Source organism: Anopheles stephensi, chromosome 3 (genome assembly GCF_013141755.1).
Source record: "Anopheles stephensi strain Indian chromosome 3, UCI_ANSTEP_V1.0, whole genome shotgun sequence".
Taxonomy (NCBI): domain Eukaryota; kingdom Metazoa; phylum Arthropoda; class Insecta; order Diptera; family Culicidae; genus Anopheles; species Anopheles stephensi.
The window spans coordinates 86283868-86306894 of record NC_050203.1 but is presented as its reverse complement, the minus strand read 5'-3'; the positions used below and the strand labels follow the sequence as shown (position 1 = coordinate 86306894).

Here is a 23027-nt window from a genome sequence, read left to right as displayed (position 1 = left end):
GTGTACTAGTTTACATTGCAAAGCAATTTTAAATGTAGCTCGAGCACAGACACATGTAGCAGATAGCAGATTCAGTTGCGATCCTTGGTTGTGTTTGGATGTGGTTCGTCTCTCGATGTCTCGTATTTTTGAAATGTACAAATGGTCGCATATGCACCAATTACTAAACCCGTTTCATCACCCGTATCGTACTGTCGTATTTGAATAATGGACAAACTTTGTATCTAAATCGTCAATATACTCCTCAGCGAAAAGGAACGGACGAAAACATTTACCAGCATTGTGAGAGTTAGATGTAGAAGGGCTATAACTAAGTGGACCCACACTATTGAGTCAGATAGAGATTTTGTAGAGCGTATTTGTAACCGTTATGCTGCTAAAGCAGTTATTGTAATTACTGCTGCTATCAGTCAGTCACTAGCACGTTAAACAACCTCAAACAATGACTACATATGAATATGCTTGGAGCAGAAATGGTGTAATGTATCGCAAATGGAATAAAACAAACTGAATTTCTCATATTGCTATGAACAAACCGTAAACGAATCGAGTATCTTGCATTGCGTTTCCCTTTCGTTGATTTTGTGTCTAAATTTCATAGCAAAAAATTGCGTGCTTCACACGTGTACAATCAACGTGTTTTGCTCTCGCTCGCCATGCTTGTTTTGAATATTGTTCGTTGATACGGTGCAGTTTTTTCACCGGGAAGCTACAATGACATGTCCCGAAGAGAGCCCGAAGTTTGACAGCTAGCCAGCCAGTTGAGCTGTCAAAACGTTACGGAATTTTCGGTGTTTTGGTTTGTGGAGTATGTTTTACAAAAATCACCTAATTTTGCTGGATTATTCAATTAACTAAAGCTATTTTCTTTTAGGACTAGCCGATTAATCAAAATGCCGGAGGCTCCAGCTCGTAATCCGCTCGAAAGCTTTCTGAACGCCGTACAGGCAACCATCGATGGGCCCGTAACATGGTTCCGCGGTGAGTATCGGGAACAACGGGGCGAAATATGATTTTTGGAGGCTTTTAATGAATATTGCGGTAGTTATTCCCTTGCTGAGTCTTTCCCAAAACTCCTGTCGGCTAGAATTTACGCCGTTGAAGCTTACTGAAAGCGTGACAAAGGGACAAAACCTGCAACCCTTGCTCACGCGAAAAGACCATTACATAATTCCCTTCTAACCTCCAGACATCGGACGCCGACCGACACCGCCTGTCCGCGGTCAAAACACTAAACCAAAGTTTGTTTACCTTTTTCGCTGCAGAGAAAATCGTCGAACCGAACCGGCAAACGTACCCGTGGTATCATCAGCAATTCCGCCGTGTGCCCACGATCGACCAATGCTACACCGACGATGCGGTCTGCATTTTCGAGGCGAACCAACAGTTTAGACGCGACAAGTAAGTGTTTGTGATCTAAAGAGATGTGAAACACACGGAGTTGCATTTTCGTGCTCGGCATGATGTGGAGTTATGTAGCGGAAAATGTTTTACTCTTTTGAACTGTTCGGTTTTCCGGAAGCCGGAGCTGCAGCGAAAAACATATGACATGGCTACACATTAAGTGTCCTAACCTATGAGAGTTTATTGATCTAGGTTGCGTAGATCTAAAGAGCATAGAAGATGAGCAAGCATAAACTTACTGTCCTAGTTCTGCTCTGGATGTCTTGGGTTGCCACAGTAACATGTTGGGAAGAGAACCATTAGTTTACAAAAAAGACTGGCACTAAATCCCATCAGGACCATCTATGCGTACAAAATGTTGCTAGTAAACTAAAACAAGAGAGCCAGAAAAGGCAGGTCAAGCGCTCCAGCACAGGTTCTCTTAAGGATGTAGTGAGAGGTGGTAGAGATGACAACCGGGGTTCAATTCTGACTATCTGGCGCCAGAAATGGCAGGCATGACCTATAAGAGGTTGTAAGCCCAAGAAAAAGAAGGAGAAGCATATAGCACCTATCTCTCAGTTCAAACTAGCTTGTAAACTAACAAAAATGATTGTCCGTACGGCAGAATGTATGTAGCTTTCTTGAGCTGGTTTATGCAGATGTGTTGCTGTAACAAGAGCACACTCTATCGAAATTAGTGTAGAGAATGTGATATTTCCATTCAGCGCTATACTTTCCTAATTATCCCTGCTTTCGCTGTCATTTATTTCCAATTATGATTCTCGCGAAATGCAGTCGAATCGTGTCATTTTCGGATGCCGCATTTCAACCGCTGGTGGGTGTCGGTTAAATATCAAACAATCTCCCACCGGTTTGTACACACAGTCCCAACGCACACGTTGGAGAAAGTTGTGGTTGTATATATTTGGTAGAAAATTCCTTACACAACGGCATATGCTAATAACCAGTCACATGTAGTTTTCGATCTCCTTCTCGCAGCTGAATCTTTACACGCTAAAGTAAACACACCGAAATATCACGATTTCGATTCAGACAAACAGAAAAAAAACCCAGCGTCTGACCACATTTAGGCACAGTATGGCGCCACCAGGCTGAAGGCGACCGACGCTCTCTGGCATTTCTGTTGGCCCGTGCAGCAGTGCATCGATCCATCCAGTCACAATCCATTAGCCATCGATCATAATTTGCTCCCCCGGGCCGGGGCTATCTTCCTTTCGCGCTTGATCATTTCTAATCCGTCACTGTCGATGGGTCGGCCATAAAAATAAACGTTGCAAATTAATATTTTATTAGCTAGCATCAGCAGCATCAGGCGCAAGCAAACAAGAATAGACACGGCACGTACGAAAGAATCACAACATGGGTTGGCGATCGTTGCGAACGATGAACGGAAATGTTGGGACAGCACGGACCAAAACACACAAAACATCATATCGGGAACGTTCCGCATCCAGCGTCCCGTACGCAGTGTGGAATCGGACGAGCGGGGACGGGAATGGAACGCGTGACAGAGTAAGAGGGTGCCGCAGCACAGACAACACTAAAGACACTTGTTGACAATGTTGTTGAGTATGGTAAAGATTTTGATCAGTATCAGGTAGAACAGGTTGCCACTGCCCAGCCGGAACATGCCGCGTTGTATCGGTATGCATTTCTTCACCCGCACCTCGGCCGTGTTTTTGCTGTACTTCGTGTACTGCTTCGGGTTTGGCGCATTTCCCATGGTGAAAGGTGTTGGAGAACGATCAATACCGCAAAAAAACCGTGTGTCGTACGTTATTTGTAGGGAGCGCGCGGGCACGTGCTGTGAGGTGAGTTTCGCGTACTCGAGCTACCACTTCGGTTACCTTGACCACGCGCCGAAGGCACCAGTGTTCCCGTGTGTGCGATAGGATGAAATCGAGAATCGAGACTGAACCGGGGCGTTCGTTTTCCCGAAATCGATTTTTGAATGTTGCCAATACACGATCGCCGATCGATACCGGTTGGGTGGTTGGGGCACTATGGGAGATGGTTCTCGCATTTAGTGGTGGTCAAAATTGTGCAGACCTCGCGAGTTAAGAACGCGGAGCAAATAAAAAATAACTGGTTAAATTTTTTGACCAGTTTTAGCTAATCGTTTGCCCGCTGTGCAATGGAACGATCGTGGAAAATAATGCTTCACAAATCGGTTAAGGATTCTGTTTTTCCCTTTCTTCGTCGTTTTTTCTTGCATACATACATACACACACAAACGCGCGCGCGGACGGGTTGTTGAAAGTTACTCCCGTCCCGTATTTATAGGGTGATTATGGCTTTATCTCAGCACACCATCTCAACAAAGGGCTACCATCTCTTTCTTTCCCGAGCTATAAAAAGCAATATCGCATCGTGCTGATTTCGCTACTACCATCCCTATGATCTTACCGTTAAAAGCAATTTCAAGTGCTTTCCCGGTGTACTCTGCGCCACGTTGGAAAGGTACTAAATCTCGGACCTTCGAGTGTGCGGAGGTTGCAAACCGCCACCGGAAATCCATTACGACGAATGTGTTTAAAACTCGTTTAAAGTGGCAGCAGCAAGGAAAAACCGAAACGCCTCGCGAGCAAAGGTGTCGATGCTAGCGCGCAACACTCCGCGTAAACATCCTTTTTGCACGTAACGGGCGCGCTCCCGGTGTACATACAATGTCCAATGATCATCTGTTTTATGTTTGCAAACGGAACGAACGGATGAGGGTGGTCTGTGACGGGGCGGCGAGTATCAAATGTAAACTTAACACGCGTACGACACACCTGCAACAGTCGGCTGGCAACATCTACACCGTCGGGGTAGCAGCATCGTTTCAGACGTGTATGTTTACATTTAAAAAAGAAATCCCTCGGCACTCGCATCCTCGGGCCATCCCTCGTGAATCGATGCCAAAATTGTCTGCTGTTCCTATCGATCGTGTCTCTGGTAATAAAGTGATCGGTTGCGAGCGTTGACAGATTATAGTTATTCTAATTAATATGGTGCTTTGATGCTCGACGTTGACGATCTGCTCCGATCGGATGATGATGATGATGTACTGGGAAAGGTTAACGAACATTCTAACCTTTACGGATTGAGTGAGTGGTTTTGTATTGCTGCTTTGTAGAACGACACATTCACGTGCCACAAGAAGGTTTCGATGGACAGAAGAATAATCCACAACGCCACTGGAATATTATCGTAAAATTTCTTCGACTTGTAATAACAGCAGCTTTATATGCTCCACGTGCTTCGAATACCTTTTGGGCGTTAAATTTACAATTTACAAGGGAAACTGTCCAGCATGTTGTTTGCCTTTTGCTCCGTTCCAGATGAGCAAAAACTGCAAAACGCGAAAAATGGAAACCTCCTTCCCGGGGGGAAACACAAACGGCAAAGCCTGGAACGCATAAACAAATGCACTTTTGCTACCCCCAACCAAAGCCCGTTATTCGAATTTGTTTGTTGGACACAATGTAAATAAAAGATATTTATAACCCCGGCGGGCCAAACTCAGGGGAATGGGACACAACGTTATCATCTCAACGGTTGTTGTGTTGGCGAAATAATGCGTTTTTTTTTGCAGGAAATGGGCTGTTTCCTGTGCGGTATTTATATTAAATGAGTGATTTGTTTTAACTTCACTCGTGGGGAAAGAACGGTAATGGAGACGCCTGGTCGTTTGTAAGAAAAGGGTAGAGCCACGTGCTCGATGGGATTATTGGAATGTTGCTTAAAGAACAATACATTCAATTCAACTAAATTTACCCCAATTATTGCCCCAAACGGATGTGACATTTGTTTACCTATATTTTCCGAAGGCCACAAGGCGCCAAATGTTTACGCATCTCCTTGTTTACAATGAACTCCAGGGTGATTGATGCAGTAAACCGTGGGAAGAAACTATTTTCCCTTCCTGTCATTAGCATCAATTAAGCCCTCAATTATCTGATTTGCTCGTCAGAATGGATTGGATGCTGTTTTTTTATTCCTCCGCCTTCTGCCAAGCGGCTTGGAGACTATCTGTCTACGCTGGTGCGAATCAAGCCCCGAAGTAAATCGTCTACGTCCATCAAACACTTGAACACCACGAAACAACCAGCATTTGCCACAGCGACCAGTGGAGCAGATAAAGCGCCATAAATAAAGGCAAACGCTTAAAAATGCATTTCGAATTTCGCTTCAATTTACATGCTCATTATACTGTAGACCCCGGTAAGCTGACTGTGGTTCGTTTTGTTGGTTCGTTCGCAGGATGGTCGACAACGAAATCTTGTCAATTTTGCGCCAACGTTTCGAGGACTGTGTGCTGTACGAGCAGCCGGACCACGAGCGCAAGTGCCGTTCGCTGCTGGACACGTACGAAAAGGCGGCCGAGAACTGGTTCATCAAGTGTGAGTAGAGTTCGATCGAATTTTTGCTCAAAAAACGAATACAATTCCCTAACTGGGATTTGCTTTCCGGCAGATGGTGATCTCGGCGGTTATGCGAACGCGAAGACGGCCTACATGAAGCAGAAGCACCGTATGATCTGGGAAAGACGCCACGGACCGGTCGGTACCGGTATGAAGCAGGTCGCCGGAGAGGACGAAGCTGCCAGTGAACATTAGAGGGATGTATGATGCGCAGGAGAAAAAAGAAGAACTACCAAGAATTGTGTTACGATCGCTCTTTAATCAAGTTCCTCCGTTGGAACACGGTCGTCGTGTAGTAGTGGAAGTCTTGTCGTCGCTCTTACAATTTGTTTGAATAGGAGTGTAAATATAAAAGCAACGCGTAAAAACCGTTAAAATTTGCCACCAAACAACCCTCGCGCAATGGAATTTAAACGAGAAACAATGAGAAAGAAATGATCCTGCGTTCAAGTGTTGCATGCAATGTTCAAAGCTGACCAATCTTATTGTACGCAAGATTCTGACTTGGGGAAAACGGTTGGGTTGTATGAAAAGTTTTGCAGCGAAAAACATGAGGATAGGTTTTGGACTGTAATTTCCATCTCAAGTTTTACATTCCCATATTGGAGTCGTGCCTCGTGAAATTCGACTCCCCATTTAATATCCAACAAACATAATCAAAACCTCTTCTCGACTAGCTTTTCTTCAGTAAACTTGTGTTTTCCGCCTCTTAACGTGTACCTGGTTACACAGACGAGATCACAAATCTCGCATGCGCTCTAGATGCTCTCGCAGACCCCCTTACGCACCTGCAGACGGGAAGCACATTCCCAACGCTCAGTGAATCATCAGCTGACGGACGGGGCGTGAAGTGAGAAGAGGCGGGGAGAGGATGAGCATTATGGGTGCGAAGTGCAAGACCTCGATCGTCAAATTAGCTTACCATCATCAGAGCACAACACTTGTTTGCTCAACACAACAATTATTTAAGGATCGTTTGAAAGTAAGCTAAATTGTTGACGTATTAGAAGTCAGGAAGAATGCATCTTGATGACGTATTTTCACCATTTGCACGCTGTGTACAGATTCGCTTTCGACCACCTTCTCGATCGCGTTCTCCCATTCTCAAGCTTTTCTAGGCTTCTCTAGAACCGCTCTCGGTGCGAAAGTAATGACAAATCGAACGAATGCACTAACCTCATCAGTTGGCGATCGAGGAGCGATCGAACGGACGAGCGGCAAGTTGTCTGTGGAGGCCTGGCTGGCTTCGTTTTGGATCCATACTAAAAATATCACCCTGTCTCGATAGACGGCGCAAAGGGCGGGCGTGAAAATCCGGAGGTGGTGGAAAACAGCGAAAATAGCAGCACCGCGAAAAGCACAACAAACACAAACAGCTAGCCGAAAGCCGACCGTCCCGACCGAAACAACCGGCCGGTTTCCGCACGATGGGAGTATTCCATGGACAAAGTGTCCTTTCCTTTGAAATTATTACAAATTGAAGGATGCTTCGTGGATATGACTTCCATTTCGAGAGTAGCTTTTGAGGACTTACATTAAATTGCAAAAAGATGTTTAAACCCCACATAAGGAAGGATCGCTCGAGCGAATAATTATTGCCACCGGATTGACCCACCGTGCGTTGGGGCCACGGGGCCTAAGATCGTGTAGTCTATAAATGCAACCATCCCGAACACGAAGTGCGCCATTAGTTCGTTCGTTAGCAAGCGGGAAACATTCCTTGACCAAACCACGCGGTCTCTCGGTTAGTGTGACGACGTGACAGGACAGTACGTAGAAGTAGTATGGGTGACGGTGCCTACCAAGTGCTGGAATGTGCGGAACTCGGTCGTTATGGTGTGGCTGGGCGCAATCTCAGGGCAGGCGATCGACTGTTCGAAGAGCTCCCGTTCGCGGTCGGCCCGAAGCTGGACAGTCCTCCACTGTGTCTAGAGTGTTGCTGTCCAGTCGACGGTGGTGAAGGTGGTCCCAGGTGTGCACGGTGCGGTTGGCCACTGTGCGAGGATTGCAGTGGTCCGGAGTCGGAGCTCGTCTATCATCGGGGCGAGTGTGAGGTGTTTGCGGCGAGCGGTGTACGATTCCGGCCGGTGGAAGATTCGACGGCCGGGTGTGTGCAGCTCGATTGCATAACGCCGCTACGGGTGTTGCTGGCGAAGGAAGCGGATGAGGCCCGATGGGCCCGGGAGATCGAACCGATGGAGTTCCACGACGCAGAGCGGCGCGAAAGTGCCAACTGGAAGGTGGACGAGAACAACATTGTGTCGTTTCTGACCGGGCCTTGCAAGCTTGGGAGCCGGTTTTCGCGCGAGTTGGTGCAGCGAGCGATCGGTCTGTTGGACGTGAACGCGTTCGAGGGCCGGACCTGCAACGGGTACAGCTTGCGGGGTCTCTACCCGCAGCTAGCGATCATGGCGCACAACTGTGTGCCGAACGTGGTTCATTCGATTCATCCGAGCGACGGTTACAGGTGAGCCCCGCACACAACACTGTAGCAACATCATTCAGGTCAGCCTGAACGACGAAGAAACACATTGTCGATTGAACATCGATCCCTGACCTGACCTGCGGACGTGGGGGGGACGAGGGGAGTTCGAGGGGACATTCCTATCCAATCTAGTGATCGGCATCATCGGAAACCCCTCTCTCTCTCTCTGGTGTCTTGGCAGTACGGTAAAAATAGATTTTCCACCGTTTTCGGGAGAAAAACCACTGTGTGTGTGAGTGAAGGTAATGGGGCTTAGAGACGACGGGCAGACGCGACAGCCGGTGCAAGCGCAGCATCGGCCGACAACAAAACGCAGCACACATGTTGAGTAGCATGTTTTGGGAAGCAACCGGTTCTACGGCGAAATTGACGGGACAGGCAGGCAGGTCATTCGGTTTAGTGCGGCTCGGAGTGACATTCTGCCGTTGAAGCTAATGATGAGTAACAGCCCTTTCAAGCTTCAAATCAACTCAGAACTGCAATCAAACATTTCTATTTCCAACGAAACTGCTCCCAAGCGTTACGATTTAGTTCTACATTGTCCGAAGTAAGTCTAGACTATCTGCAGTAATCCTGGGCTGCTCAGGACTAGTCAGAGCTATTCTTTAACAGCTCAAGTCGTCTTAAGTAGTTCTCCAACAGTCTGGAGCATTCCCAAAAAGAGAGGGAGCTCATCAATCGAAGGGAAAAGTTAGAGATTCCGGCGATTCGTTGGCAAATTCATGAATCCAATGCACATTTCCCAGAACAATCTGGGGGCCGGAGCAATTTTGAATCGAAAACTCAGAAAAATCCTTGGTAGCTAGCAGTGGGCGGTCCGATGGCCGAGGCGATAACGGCGCCGGTCTTCACACGGCAGATCCGGGGTTCATATCCCATCCAGATTGCCTCCCCGTACGCAGGGCTGACTACTTTCTACAGGTAAAATCAAGTCACAGAAAGCCTGAAATGGCAGGCCGAAACCTCTCGAGGTTGTAGTGGAAGGGAAGAAGAAGAAGCAGGGGGGGGGGCCCGTTGCTATAAGCGACAACGGCGCCGGTCTTCATACGGCAGGCCCTGTGCTCAAATCCCATCCAGACCGTACTCCCGCAGTGAGGACTGACTATCCCACTACATGGTATCATGAAGTCTAGTAAACCAGAAATGACAGGCATGATCTAAGAAACTTCGTTAGGCCAAGAGAAGAGAGAGTGAGAGAGATTCCTGGAAATGTATCATCATTTCATTCTAATCTATGCTAACAACCAGCTAAACCTTTCCATTCCTTGCAACAGGTTAGAAGCGCGTGTTGCAGTCGATGTCGCAGAAGGCGAGAAGCTTTACACGACCTACACCTACACCCTGACCGGCACAGTCGCCCGTCAATCGATTCTAAAGATGAGTAAATTCTTCACATGCCGCTGTACCCGGTGCCTCGATCCAACCGAGCTGGGAACGCACTTCAGCACACTGCTCTGCAACAAATGCCATGGAGGATTCATCACCTCTACCGATCCACTAGGTAAGTGACTTTAGGGGTTCTTAGTTCCACACCACACACAGCATTCTAATTCATCCTACAACCGTTCCCACCAACGAAAGATGAGAATGCCGAATGGAAATGTGCTCAGTGTAGCTTCAAAACATCCGGTGCCGCCGTCCAGAAGGCGGTCATGACCATACACAACGAAATAGACGAGCTGGCCTGTCTCGAGTACGAGTCCGGCCGGCTCGAAGCGTACGAAGCCGTGTACAAGAAGTACCGCAGTGTGCTGCACCCGATGCACTTCATCAACACCTCCATCCGGCACAGCTTGATCGAGCTGTATGGGCGCATTCCCGGGTACGAGATGGCCGAACTGCCGGATGTACTGCTCGAGCGTAAGGTTGAGCTGTGCCGCAGCATACTGCGCGTGCTGGATGTGTTCGAGCCGGGAAAATCGCGGGCCCGGGCGATGATACTGTACGAGCTGCACGCACCACTCATCATGCTCGCCCAGTCCGCCTTCGCACGGGGCGAGGACACTCGGGATGGGCAGTCACTGAAACAGCAGCTCACCGAGGCGGCCCACGTGCTGCAGGAATGCGGCGGCATTCTCGAGTGGGAAGATCCGATGACACCCGAGGGCATACTGGCGAACGTGGCCAAGCAATCACTCGCACAGCTCTGGCAGAGCATCGCCACACTCGACTAGTGTGTGTGTGTGGTGTATGGGAAGAATTCGCACCGTGTAGGTTTAGAAACTATTTGTGATGTACTTTGCTGCACTCGGGCTCAGGGGTCCGAGCGGCTTCGGGTTGCTACAACCGGCCCGCAAAACCCTGACCCGTTTTCCTACCTGTTTAGGTGTCTAGCTTTAATGCTGCGTCCTCGCAGCGCAGTTCGTTTTCCATGTCACCGTTCCGTTACAAACCGTTTTCATCGATGTACTACAATAAAGTGGGCTATACATACCTTACAAGCTTTCTTTCAGTTCATCATTTAAAGAGGGCGATGTTTCTTACCTAAAAAAAGACTTCTTTTATGGCTTCAGCGTACCTGCCAGGCGTCGCTTTCGAAACAAACAAAACGCATCACTTGCAGCACTTTCACTGACAATAGTCAACACAGGCAAACCGTGCTCGCGCGTTCAACGGTCGATTCTGGGTTTATAAAACTCAGCTCACTTGGGGAGGCGGCTGTTGTAAGGCAGCAGGCAGGGCAGCATTCGAGCGAGGCGGCATACGGGAATACTGGGCAGCAGCAGTGCTCGAGACGGCATGGACTAGACCACGAACATTTGGTGCAACTTTCTAGCTGAAAAAGTACACCGAATCAAGCACCTTGCGTAGGTCGAAATCACCCTTGTCGGGGCACTGCTGCAGGATACGGTTCAGCTTGCGCTTGGTGAGATCAATTACCGAACCGTCGTTGCTGATTTCGCTGGGCAAAGGGAGAACCAAAGAGAAGGGTTAATATGTCGATGAATATCGGTAGGAGCGCCATGCACTTACTTCTCATCGTAGCTGTACTTTTGCACCAAAAACTTGGACAAATCTTCCAGTATCGGTTCGGAATGCAGGGCCACAAACTGTTCGCGACAAATCTGGTGGAGGGTGAAAAAGAAGCAAACGTGCTCTTTCAGCTGTCTGTTAAACGTCCTAAAAAACCATCCTTCTCCTACCTTGTTCATCGTTGGCACAGTGCAGGCATGCGTCCAATAGCAGTCGTGCACCGAAATGAACGTCAGCCCGGCCCGCTCGCAGTAGAGCGACGTAAGCATCATGTGGCTCGAATCCAGCGAGTGCACAAAGTTGGGCGGAAACGCATTCTTCTGCTTCATGATGTTCGGCTTTTCGTACGAATCCATCGCAAAGTGTTCCGGCAGCTGTACCGACTTGCTGGACGCGACCGGTCGATCCGCTCGGTTGTACGGTTGCACCACGGGCAATCCGAGCGGCGTCACCCACTCCACGTTCTGGGCACACACGGCCGATATCAGGCGCGCACAGTCCGTAAACCAGTCCTGTATTTCCTTGGCCGAGGTAAACATTTCACTGAGCGCATCGAACGTTTTCACCGTCAGATAGCTCGACGCGGGCCAAATCCATTCCTTCGGGAACTCGTCGATGTACTCGAGCTGGCGGGCGATCTGCTTCCGGGCACCGTACCGCGTCACACCGTACACCGTCGTCATCACAGTTTGCTTGATCACCTTGCGCCGGATGAAGCCCTCCAGCACGGCGGCTACTTTCACGTTGTTTTGGGCATCTTTGGCTCGGTTTTCTTCCACCAAGGCGGCGACCGCACTGTACACGTCTTGCGGAACGTCCGCTGGGGCTAGGTTAACGCTTATTGCACCTGGGGTGTCTCGACCGAGGGCGGCGTAGTGCTGCAGTCCGTTGCAGGAACCGTCCTGGTGGATCGGGAATCCGCTTTCAAACTCTAAATAAATGAATAAAGTAAAGCTTCAGTTGTGTTTCTCATAAAAGCTCGCGCGCCATTCGATACATACTTTCCGGATCCGGACACCGATGCACCTTCGCAATCTCCATGCAGCACGACAGCGTTTGCCACGGTTCGTCCGAGTTGCTCCACCACATCCGTCCCGTCAACGGGTGATCGGCCGAGTCCAGTATGTCGTCCATAATTTCGTCCGCGTACCTCAGTCTCTCCTCAACCGATTCGCGCTTCTTCAGGCCGGTCAAATTGATGCAGTGCAGCTTCAACCATCGGAACCCGTCCGGTCCGAGTGGTTTCTTCTGGTGAAACACCAACAGGCAGCGGGCGAGATCGTGCCCTAGATGATTCAGATGCGGCGGAATCGGATAAACTCTTCCCCGGAAGTCAATGTTCTGCGGCAACCAAAACACTTTGTCCCGAAAGTAGCTGGCCAGCGAGAGCCGATAAAGTGCATCGCACCACAAACTGTACATATCGCCCTGCTTTCGTCGATGGTAAAGCCGCTTCCGGAGCAGATGGTACTTCTCGTACCCACTCATTTCACTTCTCGGGACCGACTCCACAACGGGTGGCAACGAGGAAGGTGGTTCCGGGACATCCAGCTTCGCATTGCCACCATTGTTAAACACCTGCACAATCACATCCAGTATCTGTCCGTTCACGACCCACGGAATGCTAGCCAGCTGGTTCAATGCGTCCAGCGTGGGATACATGTCCTGTGGGTCCGCATCGTCTATCCGCTCCGTTTGCTGGTGCGCCTGGTGAGGCAATCGAATAAGATCCGACTCGGCCAGTATGTATCCACCGTTCCGAGGCGTACTCCAGGGCTGCGGGGGACAAAGCATCGGGACTAGATTGACGTCAAACTTGAGCGTGTCCGGTTGAGATTTGCGGTACAGCTTCATCAGCACCGGGTGCGGTTTGATTTGTTCCTTCGCCATCTTTGCCTCGTACCGGAAGAGTGTGTAGAAAGCCGGCACTAGCTTCACCTTCCGGTTGGATTTGTTCGTTGCATTAACGTTTATCTTTAGATCACACTTGAGGATGTTGTACAGGAATTTGCCCACCCCGAGCACCGCTGCCTTGGGCCACGCTACGCTCTGTATATCCATGCTCGGTCCAGTGCTGCGCGTTTCGTGCACCAACCGCTGCCACAGCTGTCTCGGATTATCGCTCGATTTCCCTTCAGCTATGGCCGACGCGTATCGGTCGTAAATCTCACACGTTTTCCCCAACACTCCATTGAGCCTCTTCTGTTCCACGTGATAGCGGGATTCGACTTTACGACCGAGCTCACGGTGAAGCTGCGATATGACGAAGCTAAACGTGTCGGATCCCTCCAGCAGCATCTGCACCTCATCGAGTAGGACCTCTGTAAACTGTGCCACCGACAGGGCCTTCAAGTACGGAAACAGATTGATTGTACGAGAGGATTTGGTTTCCGTGACCGCCTTAAGGGTGTTGAAATCGCGATGGAAAGCCATTGCGATCTGTTTGGACCACACTTTCTTCAGCTCTTCCAGCTCTTTGCGCTAAAAAGGGAAGCATAAGATAAATGATTACAACCTAGAACGACTTCCCGGTCATTGTTTGACTGCTTCGATTCAATTTTCCATTGCTACTTACATACTGCATCACTTGCTCGGTTGGTGCAGGGAACTTTTCGATGCTTTTTACCGTTAGATAACCGCTCAGTTCGAGGTCCACCTGCTTCTGAGCCATCTGCTGCAGCTCTTCCTTGCTAAAGCCCGCCTTTGATGTCATTATTTCCGATCCGGGACATTCTTCCCCTGCCGGCACTTTGCTTCCGATAGGCAGTACGTTCTCGTTCAGTGGATCGAGCAGATGATTGTTGTAGGTGAGGATCGGTGCCCGATATTCAGGCACATAGTTTGGCTCTAGTCGGCGGAACAGCGACAACACTGCGTCTTGCTGATCGTGCGAGAATTTACTCTGATTGAGAATGTCGGTCATGGTAAATCCCGCCGTGCTTGCTTCCTGTACGTACTGTTTCGCCTGCTTGAGCACCTCGGCGGTTGGTTCCAACCGGCCCAGGCATTCGAGTATTCCGGCGAACATTTGTGCATTCGGTGCAATGGAATCTTCTCGCATGACCCTGACAATGTCCTTCACGCGTGAGAAGTTTCCCTTGCCGGCGTACGCATGAATAAGCTGATTGTACGTCCCCACGTCAAACTCGCGGCGTTTGCGCTTGTGGCGGTAGTTAAGCGTGGTGGCGTACGCTCGATTTACCATCCCCGTGGTGATGCAAATGTCCAGGTAGGCGTTCAACGTCATCTGGAAGCTACGCTGCCGGGCAAGATTCTCGATTTCCGACGTTTTGTAATACTTTGAGCAAAATTTTTTACCCTTTTCTGGGCCTTCTAGCAAGGGATGTTTGCCGGCACGCTTCGTCTTCTTGGAACTGCCCGCGCCATGATTTGTGCTCGTTAAATCGATCGGGTCTTCGAACGCGAGTTCTGCTTCCTCCGGGAGTATCGCTTCCGATTCTAGCAATCCCACCTCTTCCTCGAGCGCCGGGTCTAGTTCGTCGTGTGCCGCTAGCACGCCACTCACGCGCAGTGCCCGGTTCTGGTGCACTTCCTTCAACACCTGCACGCTTTCGATGATTTCCGAAAGCACGTCGGGAGATATGTCTGTCTCCTTCATTTCACCACCGATGTAAATGACCGGCGTTTCCTCAAAGTTCCAGTGTGACATATCTGCGGGCAGAACCGGTCCACCGGCTACCGCTCTACTACTCGTGTGAGGTAGTTCGTGTGTGTTTGTGATGGAAGACGCGATGGGTGCGCTTTTCGAGCAGGCCTCAAACGCGATCTGATCGTGTATGAAGTTAGCCAGCTTTTTCGACTTCAGCTTCTGTACCGTTGCTTTCGTTTCTTTGGTTTCGCCATCTTTCACTGCAGGTATTAGAGATTGTTTAGAATGAAAATTACATTACCGCTATCATTTACATACCTGCTAGAAGCTCGGTAAACTTATTTTCATTCGAACGTCGACGCTTCGTCTTCTTGCCTCCTACGGTGGACACAATTTCCGCGGAAGGTGTCGTCGAGTGAACACGTTTGATGTTCACCGTTGTATTGCCTAAAATCGAGATAACGAAAAAAGCCGGTTTAAGTTCGCTTTTGTTTACCAACGGCACGTTTGCCGGGGGGCCGTTGATGCGATGGGTGTGGATACACGGGTAGGTTAAGGGGGGAGATCAGTGGAGGTGCATCTGTCAAGATGCACGCTTTCGCGCGACGTAAAATAGAAACGCAATATCGCGCAAGCACATGTTTCCGCGATGATGTAATAATGGGCTAGCGATTGGGATGAAAATTCCTCCGAAACTCCCAACAACGGATACATTTTCCCTCACTAGCTGGAAAAACGTTTAACTCACCTCGTGCTATAAGTAGATCGTGCGCTCGCTCCCGGTTACATAAATGGGACACTTTTCGGAACGGGCAGAACACCACACTGCTGGTTGAGTCCACCCGCACGATTCCACTTTTGTGAGCGAGTACTTTGTTCTTGCTTTGTGCTAAACTTCGCAAATTAAGCATTCGAAACATTTTTATAACGCAAAGCCACAAATTCCGTCGCCGATTGCAACCATCGGGGCGCGCACGAGACCAACGAAAAGAATGTAAACAAACCAACTGTCAAACAGGGCGGTTATGAGCGAGTCTAGCTGTCAACGGTGTGTTTTGTTTGGAAAGCAAAGCGGCACAATTCTTGTGACAAAATTCAATAAAACTCAAGGATGTTCGATAAAGAGTTTGGTAAATGAAGTAGAAAAACTTAGCAGATGTTACAATACGCAAAAGAAATGCATTTGTAGGTCATATACCGTAATTTAGGGGAGTTTATATCGCCAGATGGAGAAGTTGTATTGTGCCGCACACATGGTACCAGCGATGGACATAAAAAGATATTTAATTTAGTGTTTTTGAACTATACTAATTTAACATAAAAAAATCACGAAATGGGACTGAATGTTAAAGCATTTGCTGTATAAATGTGATAAAACGACAAATCTAGGCAATGATGTACAAAATTATAAACTGAGTCGCAACTAGGTGCCCACTTATTGCTCCTAAAAAAGTAACCACCCAATAAGGGTCATCATTACGTTAAGCACCCATCGCTCAATTTGAATTAACACCCGCGATCCGATCTGCTCTTCTCTAGAATCGATTACGCTAATGATGTCGAGCACCCCAGGACTACAGTGCATCAATCGGTCTATCTTCACCTCACGATCACTGTAATGGCAGCAAGAGGTTCTACCCACATGTTCGTTTCCCTTCCTCGGACCGATGGATGCAGATGCATCCGGATGCCGCAGGGACATAAAATTCATGAAAACCCACTAGCGGGGGGGAATCGGGAAGGTTTTGTGTAAACAAAGCTCGTGCTCGTCTATGCGGGTTCGGCGGAGCACAAACGTTGGCTTACGGTCCCTCCTACACGCACTCCGGTCTGGTCGCACTTGCAGGGACCTCTCGTACAGCCTCGTTAATGGGCTGAAAGTAGTCCGATCGTTAGAAGATGATAGCGTCACGTTCTAGCACTGAGCAACTCATCATGGTACAGTGCATTACGAAGCACTTAGCAGAAGAAAGTGCTTCATAAAATTATAAATCGCGATTTTTATACATACATCTTCCAGCTGGACCTTTTGAATTTGGTGCTGTTAATCCAATACTCAAGAAGAGAGGATTTAATTCGAATTCGAATTTGCATAACTTATCCTTTTTTGTGTCCTGCACTGTCGGTCTCGGATCTCGGACAGGGAACGAAGATCGCAGCATCCTTCCTGCCTTCCCTTCGGTTCTATAAAACAGAAACACTCACACTCACTCATGCCAAGCAGCGAGATCAAACAGCAATCGGACACCTCTCTGATGCTCTCTCTCTATTACTTTGGCCACACATCTGTGAGCCAGCCACATGCAAACGGGGCATAAACAGAGCTTCCAGAACTGCGCGTATTTCCGTTGGCAGAGAAAGAGAGAACCACACTCGGGGAAGATCATCACGCACAAAGAGTCATTGGGAACTGAAGTCTCGCGGATGGCTCGTCCAGATCCTTCATTCATTCGGTTGCCGTTGTCCGTGGAGATCGTTTGAAGTTCTTGGAGATCGGAGATCTTCCTTCAGTGTTCAGTGCTGTTGTGTGTCACAGTGCATCGGAGGATAATTTGTGTTATTGGAAACTCAGCTAATCGGTCCAGTATTATTAAGTACGGAAAAGGACTTAGGAGGAGCGTTATTAGCTGAAAGGTTTTTATTGTAGTTTAATTATTAGTCTTAAAGTTACAACAAGCTACATAGCTGTAAAACAGATTTGTTAGAATAGTTAATCGAAATGGTTCTCCAGCTACAAGAAGTACCAACGAAATTCGATCCGGGTCCTCTGTCGACTGCGCCCAGCGTGTGTGTGCATATGTTTTCCCGAGTCCCAAGTGTTTGCAGCTCGAGTAGCAGGGGGTCAAATATTATCCAGAACCTAACGGGACGGGAAAACCTAAACACCAGACAGCCTTTTTGATGTGTCCCGGGCGCACGAGAGGCATGCCAATGGGAAATGGTTCAATTTATCAATGAACGGATCGGAAGCTTTTCTGTTCTTGAACGGTTCAATTGAACAACCATATGGCCAGGCCTCGTTGAAGATGTTTATGAGTTTCGAGCATCAAATTTTAGCCGCCACTAACGGTTAGTGGATTTATTTATGGGATCAAGTGTGGTCCCTAGGCCTCGCACGGGAGCGAGCGGGCGTCGGCAGATTCGAGGCAGAACAAGCGCTGGTTAAACAAACTGTGTAAACCGATTATCAGTTGGAATGAGCAAAGGAAAGGCGAAAGAAACTGGCAGTAAGATAGAGGGCTGTAAAAACCAAATCATACACAGGAGGTCACAGAGTGGCGATCTTTGCTTCCTAAAGTGGCCGATCATAGATTTTATGTGCACCTTGACTGTGAGAGTGTGAGCCTGGACAGGTTTGGGCAGGAAGTTCTACTTAGCTTTCCTTTGGCCTGGTAACATTCTCATGATTGGAGCTAAATTTATTGATCGTGCGACAAGGAAGCTTAGCCGTCGATCGGCTCAGAACCGCTCCGCCAAAGAAAGCTGATAGAAGAATATCGTCATCCCGTGATCGAAGATGCGAATGTTGAATAATTTAAAACCAATTTATCATCATTCTCCTATTGAGACGAAAAAACAAACACTAAACATACGCTCAGCGCGGCGTGGAGTATTCATCAACAAGGAAACGGTAGAATGATCGGTCGATCGTCTCGAAGTGGCAGTACTTGCTCGTGATTCTCATCGTGATGCTGCTGTTGTGCCGACTGTTTGTATAAACTTCCCGGAGCATGCTTTACATAGCTATAAAGAGAGCAGGATCTTAGAAGAATCAATATGTTCTCAGAACTCGCACTGGTAACATCACGAACAGAACCTTCCATTTGTCTCCAATTCGCTGTACAATGTTGAGTCGAGTCCGATCCGTCGCACATCAACACTTCTTGAAGAGTTTGCCCGATATGGCAGAGGGTCCGATTATATCGTCCATGTCCTTCACACTAGCACCAGATGACATGCATTAAGTGCCTCATGCAATCCAATACGGATAATAACGACGGGTGTAAAAATGTTTAATGGAACTGAAATTGCTTTTCTCTCTCTCTTTCCCTTTGGCGTTTCTTCACTTTCAGCACTTGCAGTATTGTGTGAACCGCAACGATGACGACTCAGTTCTGTTGGCTGATCTTGCTGGCCGTATCCACCCTAGCGTATCGTGCGGCCGGTGCCGCACATCCTGCCACGGAAGTTACGTAAGTACATGGACCTTCTGTCGCTCGTTTCTGCTCGTGATCGCGATGAAGGGATGGTTTTTTGGCAACGAAAAAACCCCGTTTCCGAGAAGCACAATCGAGGGGCCTCAGTGGCCCCGAAAAACGCTCCGGACGCCAGAAGCGCAGATGAATGTTAATGACCGGCATCCCTTTTGGGCCCTGGGGTATCGAGTTCAAACAATCAAACGAACTGTCTCAGGGTCTGCCGTCTTGGGCGAACCGTTTGACCCCGCGAGTTAACCGACTCCGAGATGGCCGACGGTTTCACTATCATCGGATGGCAATGAACCCGAACGATAGAATAACCTCCGCCGCGCGGCCAACGTCAAAGAAAGTCTAGCTTCTGGTGGACGTGGATCGATAACGAAACCGAAACCCCATTCGCAGCCATTTGCGTTACCATAATTGATCATAATTGGTGGAACTTAACCCCGAAAACTGGCCGGCAGCCGTGGTCGCGCGGCCAGACATTGGAAGCGATCGTGCTACGCCGAGCGATCATCTTTCTTGCCGTGCTCGCGTCGACTCGTGCTAGCATCTGGCACCGGGAGGGCATCTGGAGCAGGCCGGAAGGGTCCCGGTACTTGCTATTTGCATCTGCTGCTACACGCTTCACGCCTTGATTGACTGTGTTTTTGCCGCAATTTTCACGCGCATCGTGCTGCAGTTTACGACCGGCGGAAACCCTTTTTTGGGAGCGACTCGCCGAGGTCGCTCGGAATGGCCGGTTGCTATATTTACTGCATTGCTGCACTGATTTACGTCTGGCTCGGCTGTGCTGTGCCGTGCACGTTGTTTACCGAGAGGTCTTTCCAGGTCTCTTTGTTCGCTGCACCGCCCGGTGGAGTTGGCGGATTATGGGATATGTGCGCACATGCCACATGCTGTAAACAGGAACTGAAAAGCGTGTCCATCAATGTGGAGCTGCGCTGTGTCCGCGGCTGTAGCGTTAAATGTTTGGACACATTTGGACGAGACATTTGATGGGCAATTTCGCATGGCGGGTTTCGCATGGATGTTTATAAATGCTTCCAAATAGTGCATTGTTTAGAGGAAACAGTCCAATAAGTTGCCTGTTTGGCCATTGTTTCTAACGGTCAGAAATCAGCTTGCATGTCTTTCTCTTCAGGCGTCAGTTACAGACATAAATTAAAGCAATTGACCAGTGATTGAAATCTTGCCAAAATTGGAGGAATAAAATGAACTTCTGCGGGTTGATTGGCTCCTGTGAATGTTGTGGAACTCATCACTAGCCAAATGTCGGAGAGAAATTGGGTTGAATTCAAATAATTGGAGCATTTGGAGTAAATTTTCTATTTTAAAGGAGACACTTGTTTGCCACTCTCTATCCAAACAGCAATCAAGAGATTCGTGACGCCATCCTGTCGCTGGTACACTCCTACAACACGCTGGACAATAAGCTCGAACGCCACGAGCAGCGTGAACGTGCCCATGCCGAGATGATCAAGAAGAGCCTGATTACGGTGCAGAAGAATCTGCGTGCGCTGGATCCATTGCCGGGCATGATCGGCCGTTTGGAGAGTCGTACCGGTGACATTGAGACAACGCTGATGAATGTAAGATGTGGGATGTGGTAACTCCGTCGAGTGTAACTGCCTCATTTAGTGACTTTTTTGCATCTTCAGCACGATGATAAAATCACCACCTTCACCCAAGAACAAGTGAAAGTGGCCAAAACGCTGGAGGGCATCCTGAAGTGGTTGACCGAGAACGCGCAGATCTTGGAGACCCGCTCGGGCAATGGAGGAGCGGGTCGAGATGATGATGAGGAAAGTGTGGCCAGCAAGCTGGACGAAGTGGCGGGCACGGTTCGTGAGCTGCGCCGGGAGTTGGCCGAGCTGAAGAGTGATCGTGATGCTACTGAGGTACTATTGCTTCATCCTGCTATCGAACCAATGTAAACAACTTCTATCGATCATTCTCATTCTCCCTTCAGGACGTTAATCGACAGCTGTTGAAGGAAACGGAGAAGCTCGTCAACTCGAAGCTTTCCTCCGCGGACGAAATCATATCGAAGATGGAAGAGAAGCTGTCCCAGTTCTATCTCACCAGCCCGGTAATTGCGACTCAGAACGTAGATTTCGAGGAGAAAGTGCTGCGTAAGCTGGAAAGCCTGAGCAACACGATTCCAGCCGCCGGATCGGCCACCAACACTCTCGGCAAAGACCCAGCCTCACTGCCCGACAAGCAGTTCATCCAGGGCCTAGTTAACGAAACGCTGGAAGCGATCAACGATATGCGCCTGGAGGTGTTGACTGCATCGGACAAGAGCTTCACCAAGACCGCTACTCGCATCAAGGAAAACAACGAAGTGCTGCAGTCATCCGTGGACGAGATTTTGAAGACACTGACGGAGGAGCTAACGACAGCCGAAGCGTTCCACAACACAGCGCGGGATCAGTTTAACATGATGAACACAACCATGGCCCGGCTGTCCGATTTCCTGCTCAAGACGAGCGATAACATTCTGGACGCGAAGCGTGGTATCGATTACGGTATACTGCAGATCACGCGCGACGTTAGCGACGTGATTAAGGCCAGCTCGGGCAACCTAAACTCGACCGTTTCGAAGCGCTTCGATGAGATCGATGCGACGATCCTGAACAATCACAACGGTGCACTGGCGAACCTTAGCTCGAAGATCGAAACGGAGATCAGCCAGGTGTGGCGTCAGATTGGAATCATGTACCAGGAGATCTCGTCCAGCAAGCAGGCGCTCGACCGTCTCCAGGAGCAGACGGAAACGTACGTCAACGGTACGCTCACCACGATGGACGGAATGGAGGGCAAGGTTACGCTCATCACCAACCGCATGGCGGAAGTCGACTCGAACCTAAACTATCTGCTCGGCCGTCTGTCGATGGTAACGCAGGAGTTCAACCAGATCAAGCACGGTCTCGGTAAGGCGCTGGACGAGATTAAGGACAGCTTTGCCGAGGTGCATAACCGCGTCCGAGGACCTGGACCGCATCGAATCTCATCGGACGAAGTGGTCGATGATTTGGGCAATGAATCTACCAAGTAAGAACAGGGGGGACAGGAGCTCCTCCCCCTTCTCCCCCCGGGTTCGTTTGAGCTGGGAAGTATTCTTTAGAACCAAAAAGAAGGAAACACAAAACCATACACGAAGAAGAAAGGCCGATCCAGTGCATCGTCGCCCTGTGCTGCTAATTGAATGTGTAGAGGTGGGAGTAGTAGTAGTAGTGATAAGATTATTTTTTTATTTAGAACCTTTTTCTTGCGATTGGCGAATGGATGTGCTTGCCTGTGTGCTGGACTTCCCGGTCTTACTTTGCTGTATGAATTTACTTACTAGACTTTAGAGAATAACGACTGGACTGGTGTGCTTAGTGTGGAGTATTGCCGATCGATTGAATACACAAAATAAAGTGTGGAAAGTGCTTGAAATGGCCGTCTCTATGATGTATTGGGAGTTAAATTAGCATAAAACTTATTATCCTGTTATTTGAAACCATGTTTGAAGCGAACACGTTGTTTCCGTTCGAATGTCGACTGGAATTTAAAGTAATCGACATAAAATTGTTAATACGCCTGTGGGTATGCAATATGCATGCATTCAAATGCTCCCAAAGGTATGCAATGTGCACTACTCGTGTTTGAATCCTGTTTCAAATTTAAAACACGTGAAACAAATGTAAATCAGTGCAATTTTATACTTGAAGACGTCGAAAAACTTCTTAAAAAAAGTTTTCTCATCAGTTTTACTATTCTTTTGCAAAAGGATAGAAATCATTTAGCAAAAAAAGCAACGAATATACAGTGTTGAAAATCCACTTAAAATTGCTTCCACCTGAAAAAGGCACCGAGTGGTGTCCTTACGATAGCTTCGCAACTTCTGCATCGAATGCGAACTCTTCCAGGCGGACAGATGGCCGGCGAAGGAAATGGAT

General features: G+C 48.6%; 4 protein-coding genes across 9 annotated transcripts; 3 read left to right on the top strand and 1 right to left on the bottom strand.

Moving 5' to 3' along the window:
• The first annotated feature begins 692 nt into the window (after positions 1 to 692).
• Positions 693 to 6205, top strand: LOC118513977 (NADH dehydrogenase [ubiquinone] 1 beta subcomplex subunit 10). 2 transcript variants are annotated; one of them, XM_036060402.1, is made up of 5 exons: positions 693 to 808; positions 875 to 981; positions 1266 to 1401; positions 5653 to 5792; positions 5866 to 6205. In XM_036060402.1, exons 2-5 carry the CDS (start codon positions 894 to 896, stop codon positions 6006 to 6008), a joined length of 507 nt encoding a protein of 168 aa, XP_035916295.1. In that variant the 5' UTR covers positions 693 to 808; positions 875 to 893; the 3' UTR covers positions 6009 to 6205. The 2 variants fall into 2 exon arrangements, with proteins under 2 accessions (XP_035916295.1, XP_035916296.1); XM_036060403.1 differs by having other exon boundaries at positions 752 to 808; positions 881 to 981.
• Positions 6206 to 7431: 1226 nt separating this feature from the next.
• LOC118513941 (SET domain-containing protein SmydA-8) lies at positions 7432 to 10736 on the top strand. Its single transcript, XM_036060324.1, has 3 exons — positions 7432 to 8280; positions 9573 to 9799; positions 9880 to 10736. The coding sequence occupies exons 1-3, from the start codon at positions 7598 to 7600 to the stop codon at positions 10470 to 10472; spliced, it is 1503 nt and encodes a 500-aa protein (XP_035916217.1). The 5' UTR covers positions 7432 to 7597; the 3' UTR covers positions 10473 to 10736.
• A 42-nt stretch (positions 10737 to 10778) lies between these two features.
• Positions 10779 to 15889, bottom strand: LOC118513913 (DNA-directed RNA polymerase, mitochondrial). Its single transcript, XM_036060254.1, has 7 exons — positions 15630 to 15889; positions 15200 to 15328; positions 13847 to 15141; positions 12273 to 13752; positions 11442 to 12202; positions 11272 to 11363; positions 10779 to 11200 (listed from the first exon to the last, which is right to left on the bottom strand). Exons 1-7 carry the CDS (start codon positions 15799 to 15801, stop codon positions 11071 to 11073), a joined length of 4059 nt encoding a protein of 1352 aa, XP_035916147.1. The 5' UTR covers positions 15802 to 15889; the 3' UTR covers positions 10779 to 11070.
• A 1389-nt stretch (positions 15890 to 17278) lies between these two features.
• On the top strand, positions 17279 to 22524 carry LOC118513937. 5 transcript variants are annotated; one of them, XM_036060321.1, is made up of 5 exons: positions 17279 to 17475; positions 18964 to 19074; positions 20453 to 20672; positions 20742 to 20981; positions 21053 to 22524. In XM_036060321.1, the coding sequence occupies exons 2-5, from the start codon at positions 18983 to 18985 to the stop codon at positions 22139 to 22141; spliced, it is 1641 nt and encodes a 546-aa protein (XP_035916214.1). In that variant the 5' UTR covers positions 17279 to 17475; positions 18964 to 18982; the 3' UTR covers positions 22142 to 22524. The 5 variants fall into 5 exon arrangements, with proteins under 5 accessions (XP_035916214.1, XP_035916213.1, XP_035916210.1 ...); XM_036060320.1 differs by having other exon boundaries at positions 17279 to 17515; XM_036060317.1 differs by having other exon boundaries at positions 17279 to 17515; positions 18955 to 19074.
• The last annotated feature ends 503 nt before the right edge of the window (positions 22525 to 23027 follow it).

Bases quoted from the DNA above. Each gene is read 5' to 3' on its own strand.
- LOC118513913 (XM_036060254.1), bottom strand. From the start codon at position 15,801: ATGTTTCGAATGCTTAATTTGCGAAGTTTAGCACAAAGCAAGAACAAA. The intron at 13,753-13,846 runs GTAAGTAGCAAT...TTCCCTTTTTAG, and splicing joins CCGAGCAAGTGATGCAGTAT to CGCAAAGAGCTGGAAGAGCT. The intron at 11,364-11,441 runs GTAGGAGAAGGA...ACCCTCCACCAG, and splicing joins CTGTGCCAACGATGAACAAG to ATTTGTCGCGAACAGTTTGT.
- LOC118513977 (XM_036060402.1), top strand. From the start codon at position 894: ATGCCGGAGGCTCCAGCTCGTAATCCGCTCGAAAGCTTTCTGAACGCC. The intron at 982-1,265 runs GTGAGTATCGGG...TTTTCGCTGCAG, and splicing joins GCCCGTAACATGGTTCCGCG to AGAAAATCGTCGAACCGAAC. The intron at 5,793-5,865 runs GTGAGTAGAGTT...GCTTTCCGGCAG, and splicing joins CGAGAACTGGTTCATCAAGT to ATGGTGATCTCGGCGGTTAT.
- LOC118513941 (XM_036060324.1), top strand. From the start codon at position 7,598: ATGGGTGACGGTGCCTACCAAGTGCTGGAATGTGCGGAACTCGGTCGT. The intron at 8,281-9,572 runs GTGAGCCCCGCA...TCCTTGCAACAG, and splicing joins CATCCGAGCGACGGTTACAG to GTTAGAAGCGCGTGTTGCAG. The intron at 9,800-9,879 runs GTAAGTGACTTT...CACCAACGAAAG, and splicing joins CACCTCTACCGATCCACTAG to ATGAGAATGCCGAATGGAAA.
- LOC118513937 (XM_036060321.1), top strand. From the start codon at position 18,983: ATGACGACTCAGTTCTGTTGGCTGATCTTGCTGGCCGTATCCACCCTA. The intron at 19,075-20,452 runs GTAAGTACATGG...CTATCCAAACAG, and splicing joins CATCCTGCCACGGAAGTTAC to CAATCAAGAGATTCGTGACG. The intron at 20,982-21,052 runs GTACTATTGCTT...TTCTCCCTTCAG, and splicing joins GTGATCGTGATGCTACTGAG to GACGTTAATCGACAGCTGTT.